General features: G+C 43.6%; 1 protein-coding gene across 15 annotated transcripts in view; it reads left to right on the plus strand.

The window, feature by feature from the left end:
* The window catches only part of LOC140391521 (dedicator of cytokinesis protein 9-like), a 407,496-nt gene extending 404,700 nt beyond the window's left edge, over positions 1–2,796 (plus strand). For all 15 annotated transcript variants that reach the window (XM_072476084.1, XM_072476085.1, XM_072476095.1 and 12 more), the window contains one exon: positions 1,420–2,796. In XM_072476084.1, coding sequence (XP_072332185.1) covers positions 1,420–1,548 — 129 coding nt within the window. In that variant the 3' untranslated portion in view covers positions 1,549–2,796. The remainder of the gene's footprint in view (positions 1–1,419) is intronic.
* Positions 2,797–12,534: the final 9,738 nt, after the last annotated feature.

Raw genomic sequence — 12,534 nt, forward strand, 5'->3', positions numbered from 1 at the left:
AATCCCCATATCAATAACAACGATCCCATCCTCCCACCAAACCCCAGACATTAGCCCGCATGTTAACATAAACAAATGACAAAAAGGAATCAGGAATCACCCATAGTCGCCATTAACACACACAGTCCCTGTTCCCTTTGTATGTCTCTTACAATCTGATTTATTATTTTTCGCTAGTTTCCTCTCGCACTCCATTCCAAAGCACTTTGCCAGTTTCTCAGTCATCCATTGGGCCAGTCTTTCCTGATAGTTGTAACATCTCAGCTGTGTTATCTTTATAAATGTAAATAAGCAAATTGGCATATTCAACGTGCCACGCCCAGGAGTGACTGGTAGAGAGACCTTATGGCAGAGAGAGCAAATCCACCAGCAAGAGATTTTCTAATAACTAGCAATGACAGAATCCCAGAAACAGATGGCTGCATTCTCCATTCTAGCTGGGGATTAAATTCTGCTTTGGGATGTCTCGAATGGACAAGGTGAGAGACAACTGAGACATAAAAGGAAAAGATAACTTTTTTGAGGATTGCCCTGATGAATCCAAGATGAAAACTTCAAGCATGTCTCTATTTTTCAGCAATACTCAAACTTCTTAATATTGGTCAATAATTGTCTTCCCATCAAAATATAGCATTTCCCAATTCTTCTTGTTTTCTTTCTTGGGGCAGATGAAATTTTGATGGTCACCATGTGGTCAAAAACTGACTTTATTACGATAATTGTGTTTACGTATTTTCTCCTTATAATGGACTTCAAGAGAAGAGCATCTTGTATTGTAGCATTTCGGAATAATTGTCCACTATTATTATTAAGTGATTTAAGGAGGGCAGATTATAACTGGTGTAAAACATAACAGGTATATTGTATTCAGTAGATTGCTTTAGTAGATGTATTAATTTTGAATTCTAATTCTAGCATAACTGCAATCAATCTTTGCAATTTTAGCAAAGATTTGGGGAGGGAAGACTTCATTTTTCAGAAATTCGACTCAAATGTTTTGGTTTTTTTGCTTCCCATGTATTATGATCATATCTCTACAACCAGGGCATTTTAATTATGAGAATGTAGGTGTCCGAAACCCAATTGGGGAAATTTCCTGTATCTCAGTAATATAAGATTGATGAATCCTATGAAAATGGAAACTAACCAATGTATTTTCTCATTTTCTATTTCTTTGAATGCTGCCTTCACGTAATGTGAGCAGATTGGATGGTAATATCACTGTTGTGAGCTCTGGAAATGCATGACATCAGTGTGTGTGTGTGCAGCATACTGAGACTTAATCTATAAATTGAATTGCGCTTTGAAAAACACCGTGTGCAAATGAAAGAAACTGCTTCTCGCTCACTCAGTTGCGCATTTGTGAAAATCCCCTGCTAGGCTTTTTGTTTCTTTTAATGCTGTGCTGTTCTTGTTAAGATTTCCCCCGAGGATGACGGAATGAAGATCAATCTCCTGCCCAACTCCTATCACATCTTCAATGCAATCAGCGGAACCCCAACCGGGGCCACTGTTCAGGGAATCTCCAATTCCTCCTCCATGGTTTGAAGGTTCACAAGCAAGCAGAACGTTTTTCATCGGCATACCAAGTCATTCCTGCATGTATTCACTCAGGACACTTTCAGGACCCTCGTAAATTGGGATGCGGGAAGAGAATCGGATTAAGTCGCGGACCCCCAAGATGATAAAACCCGCTAGGTTGTGGAGCCAAAGGAAATCACGTTTGCACATTTTAAGCTCTGCTTTGGAGAGAGAATGCATTTGAATTTTACCATTCTCTGAGAAGCTTTGCTAGTTTGCATTGTATTGTACAGTTTTTAGAATTCAGTGTTGGAATTGGGTCCATTGCTTTGCTATAAGAACCTATCTTAAAAAATATAGACTTTGTATGTTTAATATATTGGAAAACGGGGAAATAATGTTAGCATCGATATTTTTGCTGTCGGTTTACACTTACCTAATACCTGTACATAGTTATTAAAAGATGATAAAATGAGGGGTGGCATAAGGAAGATATATTTCAGATAGGATATATGTCAAGTGCATCAAAGCAGCAACATTAAGTTTCCATTTAATAAAGGAACAATGTTGAGTATTATAGATTCTATGCTGGTTTACATGGGTTTATATAAAAATGGACAGAATTGTGCGGTTGCATCACCTTCGGATTCCAATCAGATTCAAACTGTCTTGTGTTTCATGTGAGAATACTTATGCATGTAGCTTTGTCATTTTCCACTGCTGGACTTAGCCCTGGCAGTGATGCTGGTAAACTGTCACAATGCATTAGTGAGCCTGAATGTAAAATGCATTTGTAATTATTCAGCTGTACAGTAATTATCTGTGCTCAAGCAGTCGGATCAGCAAGTACTCGCGGTCGAGTTTGTAGTACGGTATTTTCATGATGTGCAATGTTGACTAATGTAGAAATTTCACCAGAAACCAACTTTAAATCCTCGACTTCGATGAAAAAAAGAAAGCATTGACGAGGGAATGTGGGACTGGGGTACCTTACCTTCCCCGAAATGCATACAGTATATTTTACAAATGTGCTTTGTTTATATTCTTGTACATAATTGAGTGCAATACTGGTCATTATGCATTATCCCAGATGTATACAATCTTTATTACATTTTGATTTGATTTATAGACTGTTACCGAATGAGCGTCCTTTTTGCCAAAGTGATAGGATATTATCAGCAATCATTTATAACTTTTTTTTGTCGGGGGGGGGGGCTTTAACTTAAATAATTTTCCCATTGGATTTGTTTTGAGAAGCTTAATTAAATTTTATATTTTTTTTGGGGGGGGGGGGGGGAGTCAAGGTTTTTAATATTATTTAAACTGGAACTATTGTCCTGCTGTATGTAAATTTAAATTTGTTCTCTTGTACAACTGTAATAAGTTCTGCCCATTGGTTTCTCTGCAGTTTCATTTTGTATATGTGTGCGACCTCAGGCCTTCCGATAAAAGCAGTTTTCAAAGTTTTTCTAACTTTGTTGTTTGCAGTTTTCACTTTTCTTTTTGCACCCCATCATTGTTTTGGTTATTTAAATTGTTGACGGAAGAACTCTGAGCTCAGCAGGGAGAGGTTCTTGCTGGAAATGGGGTATAATTCCTCTCTCAGGCTGTATTATGCATTTCCAACGTGGATCTATTTTTTTTTAAATCTAGAGTACCCAATTCATTTTTCCAATTAAGGGGCAAATTTAGCATGGTCAATCCACCTAGCCTGCACATCTTTGGGTTGTGGGGGGTGAGACCCACACAAACACGGGGAGAATGTGCAAACTCCACACGGACAGTGACCCAGAGCCGGGATCGAACCTGGAACCTCGGCGCCGTGAGGCAGCAGTGCTACTCACTGCGCCACCGTGCTGCCCGCAGCGTGGATCAATGAATAGGTGCTTAAAAATAATAATTTGTGAACTGCAGACGAAAAGAGAGATTTGACTGTCCAGGTACACATCATCAAGTGTACAGATACAATATGATACCAGAACTGGGGGGGCTAAAACTGTCAGGGGAGATTGAACAGACTGGGGGCTCCTTACTGGACTGAGTGATCACCTGATAGAAGCCTTTGAAATGAAAATGATGAAAAGGTTGCTTCCATTTGTGGTGGAGACCAAAACTAGGGACCGTCCATGTAATACATTCGCTAATAAATCCAGTTGGGAATTCAGGAGAAACGTCTTTGCCCAGAGAGTGGTGGGAATGCGGAACCCACGACCACATAGAATGGTTGAGGCGAATTGTGTTGATGCATTTCAGGGTGAGGTTGATAATCACGGGGAAGAAAAGAGTAGAAGGATTTTCTAATAGGGTGAAATGAGATAAGGTGGGAGGAGACTGCTGTGGCACCTAAATACTAGCATGGACTAGTTGGGCCGAGTGGCTCTCATTGCCAGACTGTAAATTTAACGTAGATCGCAACGCAAAAGTCGACATTTGAAGCTTTGAAAAATTCTTCCACAGATGGGGGCTGACTTGCATGCTAAGTATAAAATGCGAACTGCCTGTGTTGTCGCAGGAGGTTCCATTTTACCCCATTGGTTGCCTTGGTTGCTCTGTATGGGCATGTCTTAAACTCCATAAGACATAGGAGTGGAAGTAGGCCCTTCGGCCGATCGAGTCTGCTCCACCATTCAATGAGATCATGACTGATCTGATATAATCCTCCAGTCCACTTTCCCACCTTATCCCCATAACCCTTGATTCCCTTGCTGATTAAACATCTGTCTATCTCAGCCATGAACATACTTAACGACCCAGCCTCTACAGCTCTTGGCGAGCAAGAGTTCCACAGATACACTACACTTCGAGAAATCTCTGCCTTAAATGGGCGACCCCCTTCGAGATTATGCCCTCTGGACCTCGACTCTCCCACAAGGGGAAACAACCTCTCAGCATTGACCCTGTTAAGCCCCCTGAGAATCCTAGATGTCTCCATAAGGTCCCATGCATCCTCTTGGCATCACTGCCCACATTCCCCACACTGACTTATCAAGCGAGTATATGGGTATTCTAGTGCTGTAGGGGAGTATTTAAACTAACTTGGCAAAGAGATGGAATCCTGAGAGAAGGTTCAGTGGGGGAGATGCACAACCAAAATTAGAAAAGGCAACAAGTGAGTCAGGAAGGCAGAGAAGTTGTGGGTCAGTTAAGTCCCAAGAGAGTTTGGTAAGATTGGATGGTATTTATTATAATGCAATAAGTCTGGGAAAAAAGAAGGCAGATGAGTTGAGGACACAAAACATGGGGGTATGATGTAATTGCTGTCACTGAGACATGCTTGAGAGAGGGGCAGGAATGGCAGCTCAATATTCCAGGATACAGAACCTTCAGGCAAGACGGGAAAAGAGGAGAGGGTGTCGCAGGTTTGATTAGGTTGAAGTATCAGTGGGGAAGCATTTCGCAGACAGCGATCATAACTCCATTAGATTGAAGATTGTTATGGAAAAGGACAAGGATGGGCCTGAAATCACAGTTCTAAACTAGGGGAAGGACAATTTTAATAAGGTCAGATATCATTTGGCTAGAATGGACCGGGAGACTTTTAGGTAAACCTGTGATAGGACAGTGACACACATTAAAGAAGGAAATGTGGAGAGTACAGGACCAACATGTTCCAATAAAGAGAAAAGGTGGGACCAACAAATCCAGGGAACCCTGGACATTGAGGAATGTAGAGCATTGGACAAGAGAAAAAGGAAGGTGTTTAGCAGATATTGAGGGCTCAAAACAGTAGAAGCCCAAGAGGACTATAGAAGGTGCAAGAGGGAGCTCTACTGTCCGTGAGGTTTGCACATTCTTCCCGCGTCTGCATTGGTCTCACCCCCATAACCCAAAGATATGCAGGGTAGGTGGATTGGCCACGCTAAATTGCCCCTTAATTGGAAAACTTAATAAGTAAATAAAAAGAAAATTAGACGAAAGGATACTGGCAGGTAAAATAAAGGAAAATCCTCAGTTTTAATAATAATTCATAATAATCGCTTCTTGTCACAGGTAGACTTTAATGAAGTTGCTGTGAAATGCCCCTAGTCGCCACATTCCGGCGCCTGTTCGGGGAGGCCGGTATGGGAATTGAACCCGCGCTGCTGGCCTTGTTCTGCATTACAAGCCAGCTGTTTAGCCCACTGTGCTAAACCAGACCCTCCTTTACAAGAACATTAAGAGTAAAAGGTTAACTGAGAAAAGAGTAGGGCTCATTAAGGACCACAGTGGCAATTTGTGAGGGGAGGACGTGGGTAAGGTTCTAAATGAATACCATGGCTGGGATTCTCCCCTACCCGGCGGGGCGGGAGGTCCCGGCAGGATGGAGCGGAGACCAATCCCTCACGGTGAGGGGCTAGGCCCGCGCCGCAGTGGTTTCCGCTCCACCGGCTGGCGTGGAAGGCCTTTGGCGCCACGCCAGCCGGGACCAAAAGGAGTTGGCTGGCCGGCGGAAGTCCACGCATGCGCGGGAGCGTCAGCGGCTCCTGACGTCATCCCCGTGCATGCGCAGCGGGGGGGGGGAATCTCTTCCACGTCGGCCATGGTGAAGGCTGTGGCCGAGGCGGAGGGAAAAGAGTGCACCCACGGCACAGGCCCGCTCGCGGATCGGTGGGCCCTGATCGCGGGCCAGGCCATCATGGAGGCATCCCCCAGGACCCCGGAGCCCCGCCCGTGCCGCCATTCCCGCCGGTATGGTAGGTGGTTTGATTCATGCAGCGGGAGTTCGGCCCATCGTGGGCTGGAGAATCGCCGGGGGGGCGACCGGCACGGCGCAATTCCCGCCCCCGCCGAATATCCGGTGCTGGAGAATTTGGCGGCCGGCGGGGGCTGGATTCACGCCAGCCCCCGGCGATTCTCCAACCCGGCGGGGGGGTCGGAGAATCCCGCCCCATATGTCGATGTTCACTCGTGAGAGGGACGATGTGGGCATAGAAATCCAGGAGAAAGACTGATAAAGTTAAAGAAATTAACATAGACAGAGAGGAGGTTCTGAGTGGTCTGGCAGGCTGTTGGGTGAAGCAAGGAGGAAATAGTTTCAATTCCTCTCTGGCCACAGGAGTGGTGCAGGAGGACTGGAGGATAGCCAATGCGGTACCATTATTCAAGAAGGGGGGAAGGGATAAACCAAGAAACTACAGACCAGTCAGTCTAACTTCAGTGGTGGGGAACGTATTTGAAGTAATTCTGAGAGACAGAATTAGTCTGCATTTGGAGAGGCCGGGATTAATCAGGAACAGTCAGCATGGGTTTGTTAAGGGGAGGTCATGTCTGACCAACTTGATTGAGTTTTCGAAGAGGTGACCAGGTGTGTAGATGAAGGCAATGCATTTGACGTAGTCTACATGGACTTCAGCAAGGCTTTTGATAAGGTCTCACATGGGAGACTGATAGCGAAGGTAAGAGCCCATGGGATCCAATGGCAAAGTGGCAAATTGGATCCAGAATTGACTGAGTGGCAGGAAGCAGAGGGTGATGGGCGAGGGGTGTTTTTCTGACTGGAAGCCTGTGTCCAGTGGGGTCCCGCAGGGATCAGAGTTGGGGCCCTTGCTGTTTGTGGTTTTTATAAATGATTTAGACATGAATGTCAGAGGGTTGATCAGTAAGTTCGCGGATGATATGAAAATTGGTGGGGTGGGGAAGAGTGAGGAGGATAGCCTTGGATTACAGAATGATATAGACGGGCTGATCAGTGGCAGATGGAATTGAACCCGGATAAGTGTGAGGTGATGCACTTGGACAGGACAAACAAGGCAAGGGAATAAAGAAAAACTGCAGAACCCTGTGAAGCAACAAGGATCAGCGAGACCTTGGTGTGCATGTACACCGATCCCTTAAGGTAGCCAAGCAGGTGGATAAAGTGTTAAGAATGCATATAGTATACTTGTCTTTATTATCGATGCCGGCATTGGACTGGGGTGAGCACAGTAAGGAGTCTTACAACACCAGGTTAAAGTCCCAACAGGTTTGTTTCGAATCACTAGCTTTTATTATCTGAGGCATAGAGTTTAAGAGCAGAGAGGTTATGCTGGAAATGTATAAAACGTTGATTAGGCCACACCTAGAGTATTGTGTGCAATCCCGGAATCCATGTCACAGAAGGGAATTGATAGCACTGGAAAGGGTACAGAGGAGATTTACCAGGACATTGCCTGGGCTGGAGTGTGTTAGTTATGAAGAGAGATTGGATAGACTGAGGGGGATGTGATTGTGATGTATAAAATTATGAGGGGCATAGATAGAGTAAACGGGGAGGAACTTTTCCCCTTGGTGGAGGGATTAATGATTAGGGGACATAGATTTAAGGTAAGGGGCAGGAGGTTTAGAGGGGATTGTGAGGAGAAACCTTTTCACCCAGAGGGGGGTGGAGTCTGGATCTTATCTGAAAGGGTGGTGGAGGCGGGAACCCTCATAACATTTAAGAAGTATTTCGATGTGCAATTGCGATGCCAAGGCTGACAAGCTATGGGCCAAGTGCTGGAAAATGGGATTGGAGTAATTAGGTGCTGTACACCTCTATAACCCTAAATATGTTTCTCTGAACTGAAAAATTGAGGCCAACTCCTAACGTGTAGAGCCCAAAATATATTAGCAGAAAAATGGTGGAGTTGACTTATATGATGAATATTGGCTTAAACATGCATTTTGCCACTCAAAAATGGGATTGTTTAATACGCCTAGACCTACGGTAAGTATCTGGCGTGGTGTTCTCCGAGCCTCTGGGATGCCCCGTCTTGCCAGCGGGTCAATGGGGTTTCCTATTGTGGGCAGCCCCACGCCGCCTGGAAATCCCCGGTCTGCCTACGCAACGGGAATCCCGACAGCGGAGAATCAAGCCCCTGGTGTTTTGTAAAATGTGCGCTGACCTGAGTTAATTATGGTGTTATTAAGGCAGTACAATCTAAAAGGGTTAAAACAACAAACACAATATAAAAACACAGACATTAATCTAATCATTAATATACCGTTATCACACTTTTGTACATTAACAGAACTAATAGAGATTATGTCATCAACTGAAGGCTTGCCAACCTCTTGTTTCCCAGTAAATGATTTCAGCCCATCTGACGTTGTCTCCTGTCTACCTACTGAAATTTTACCTTTTTCAAAGATTGTGCGTATTGTGAGGAACGCAAAAGAATCAAAAAGTGAAATACACCAAAAGAAAATGGGATTCGATGAAGGGAGCAGAGAAATCATCTTGCGTTAATAACAAAAAGGAATATGTTATTCATTCACAGGATGTGAAGGCTTTTGACAAGGTCCCACATAAGAGATTAGTGTGTAATATTAAAGCACATTGGGGGTAGTGTATTGAGATGGATAGAAAACTGTTGGCAGACAGGAAAGACAGAGTCGGAACAAACAGGTCTTTCTCCAGATGGGAGACAGTGTCTCGTGGGGTACCGCAGGAATCAGTGCTGGGGCCCCAGCTATTCACAATATATATTAATGATTTAGATGAGGGAACTAAATGTAATATCTCTAAATTTGCAGATGACACAAAGCTGGGTGGGAGAGTAAGCTGTGTGGAGGATGCAGAGACGCTTCAATGTGATTTGGACAAGCTGAGTGAGTGGACAAATGAATGGCAGATGCATTATCATCCCTTCTAAATCTCCTGTCCCTTACCTAAATTTATATTCCCTGGTCATTGACCCCTCTACTAAGGGGAAATTCGCCCTATCTATGTCCCTCGTAATTTTGTACATCTCAATCAGGTCTCAGATTTCTCTGCTCGAAGGAAGAGTCCTGACTCGACCGCAGTTGGAGTTACTTTGAGCAATTCTGGGCACCACACTCCAGGAAGGATATATTAGCCTTAGATGGAGTGTAACACATACCTGTACTCCACGGGTTAAATTACAAGGAAAGATTACACAAACTAGGGTTTTATTCTCTGGAATTTGGTAGGCCGAGGTGATTTGAACAAGACATTAAGAGGGACGGACTGCGTAGCTTGGTAGAAACTATTTCCACTAATCGGGGAGACTGAGGGCCAGAGGACAAAGTGAAACACTTCTTCGCACAGAGGGTGATAGACATTTGGAATTCTTGCAGACGGAAACATGCTAAACCAATTGTTAATTTCAAAATTGTGATTGATGAATTTTTGCTGCACAGGGGTTATCAAAGGGAAATGGGGGGGAAAAAGCAGGTATATGGATTTTGGTTCCAGAAAAGAAATGCCATTAAACTTATATTTCGAGATGAAGTAATCCTGTTCTTTAACATTCGATCCGTTATAATTGCCGTAACTTTGTGAATGCAGGTAAATGTTCCAATTCTCTGGCTTTTTGAGTTTGCAGGCCCCAGTGGTTCAGCATGTTACTTGACATTGCACCAAATAGCATCTATCCAATAATGTAAGAAATGGCCCAGATTCAATCCCGCCAATTACCGCCCCCATCAGTTACGAACAAAGTAATGGAAGGAGTGATCAACAGTGCTACCAGCAGCACTCACCCTTAGCCTTCTCGCTGGGACTCAATTTGGGTTCTGCTGGGCCCACTTGGCACCAGATCTCACGATAGCCTTGGTCTAAACATGGATAAAAGAGCTGAATTACAGAGGTGAGGTGAGAGTGACTACTCTTGGCATCAAGGCAGCATTTGACCGAGTGTGGCATCAACTAGCCGGAGTAAAACTGAAGTCAATGGAAATTGCGTAACTTTTCAGTGCTGGAATCATCATCGCTGGGTCAAAATCCTGGAACTACCTCCCTAATAATAAAACAGTGGGAGTTCATACACCACATGGAATGCAGTGCCTCACGGGCAATTAGGGATGGGCAATAAATGCTGACCTAGCCAGTGACATTTACTACATCCCACACCTTTCAAAATAATTGCAGCAGAATACTGCAATTGTATGTACCTTGCACTGTTCCCTGGTGTGTATAAATTATCAAAGTAAAGATCAGACAAGCATATTTTAAACATCTGAGGTGACACTTTTGTCTCGTAGTCCCTTCCTGCCAATGTAAACGGGTCAGTAATTGGAAACAGCTAGCACAATTCTAATAACCAACTGAACGATCATAATTGAAGTTCTGACGGTATAAACGGTATTAGTTCCTAGAAGGGGGAAACGCTCAAAATATCCAACAGAGCTCTCTTTAAAACGATAAACAGCTTTGATAGTGTGGACATAGAGAAGATGTTTCCCTTCGTGGGGAGACCAAAATCAGAAGCTACCGGCATGAGACAATCACTAATAAAGGCAAAGGAGATTGCTGGAGAAATTGCTGTACCCTGAGAGTGGGAATAGTTGATGCAATTATCACAGATGCATTCAAAGGGGAAACTGCATCAGCACACAAGGGAGAAATGAATTGAAGGACATGTTGATAGAGTGAGATGAGGTAGGGAGGAAGGAGTCTCACGTGGGCCAAATTGGCTGTTTCTATAAAACATTACATTTTATCCCATGACAAAGGACTACCTCGACTGCAGGCTACAAACTGTGCTGATTGAGAATAAAAGCGTGGATTGTTTGGTGCCGTTTCTGCTGACTGTGCTGTTCTTGTGTTGTACGCTGTGGTCGGATTGTAGCCAGAGATAAGGGCAATAAACACAGAATGCACTTTAGAATAATTATATATAAACAACAACTCCCCCTTTTCAAACACTTTCAAGGCAAGTGAAATGGATTTCCCTGGGAATTAGTTTATCTGCAAAAGTGTTGACGAAGAGAAATAAAAGAAAATGTTAAAAATGATTACGGTGGGGCGGCACGTGGCGCAGTGGTTAGCACTGGGACTGCGGCGCTGAGGACCCAGGTTCGAATCCTGGCCCTGGGTCACTGTCCGTGTGGAGTCTGCACATTCTCCCCATGTCTGCGTGGGTTTCACCCCCACAACCCAAAGATGTGGATTGGCCACGCTAAATTGCCCCTTAATTGGGAAAAAAAAATAATTGGGTCCTCTAAATTACTGTAACAATCATTAAGCAAATATTTAAAACATAATATCCATTCCATTTAATATTGAAAGGTACCACAAAAGTAAAATGCTAACTTTAATTGTAATATTTTTTCTTGAAACTAAGTATAGCTTGTCTGCTTGCTTTATATCAGTCATGCATTCAAATCCCGTGGGTAACAGTGCTCCGGTTTCCTCCCACAAGTCCCGAAAGACGTGCTGTTAGGTGAATTGGACATTCTGAATTCTCCCTCTGTGTACCCGAACAGGCGCCGGAATGTGGCGACTAGGGGATTTTCACAGTAACTTCATTGCAGTGTTAATGTAAGCCTACTTGCGACAATAAAGATTATTGTTATAATTATTTACTTTTTTAGAAATATTTTTATTCAAATTTTTACATATTTTACAGAAAAAAGAAAAACAAAGAACACATAAATAAACATCTTACAACTGCATCACGAATTCCTCCAATATACAAACCCCCCATTAAGCAATAATAAACACAGTAGAAAACACAAAGTACATTGTTATAATTATTAAAGAATTTAAAAATAGGTTGTCCACTGAATGTAAAATCCTGCAAGTTATCCACTAAACCTTGGAGCAGCATATCCCTATCCGTTTCACAAATGGATGTGTTTATGAGTATTTTTTGTGTTAATTTTGAACTGTTCCTGCAGTCCTTCACTAAAAATGCACTCAAAGCAGAAATAAAATGCAGAGAACATTCTCTGCCAGGACTGTGACCTTCACCCTTAAGACCCTCCTTAAATCTACCTCTTTGGTGGAGCTTTTGCTTACTCCTCGTATCACCTCTTTGGTGTGGGTTGTGACGTTTTCGTATCTTAAAGTAGCTGCTGTTCAATTTCAATGAAACGTCACCACAATTATTTGTGTTGAGCCAGGATTGCGATTGCAAATTGGAAAAAACAGTGAATTTAGAACTTCTCATCAAAAATACATATTGGGGGCGATTCTCCGAGCCTCGCGATTCTCCGAGGTGCGGAGAATTTGCGCCGCCGCGTTTGGCGTGGCACCAGCCGCGGGCCGCTGTAATCGGCGGGGCCGCCGATTCTCCGGCCCGGATGGGCCGAGCGGCCACTCCGAAACGA

The sequence above is a fragment of the Scyliorhinus torazame genome, chromosome 15, assembly GCF_047496885.1.
Source record: "Scyliorhinus torazame isolate Kashiwa2021f chromosome 15, sScyTor2.1, whole genome shotgun sequence".
In the NCBI taxonomy this organism is placed as follows: Eukaryota; Metazoa; Chordata; class Chondrichthyes; order Carcharhiniformes; family Scyliorhinidae; genus Scyliorhinus; species Scyliorhinus torazame.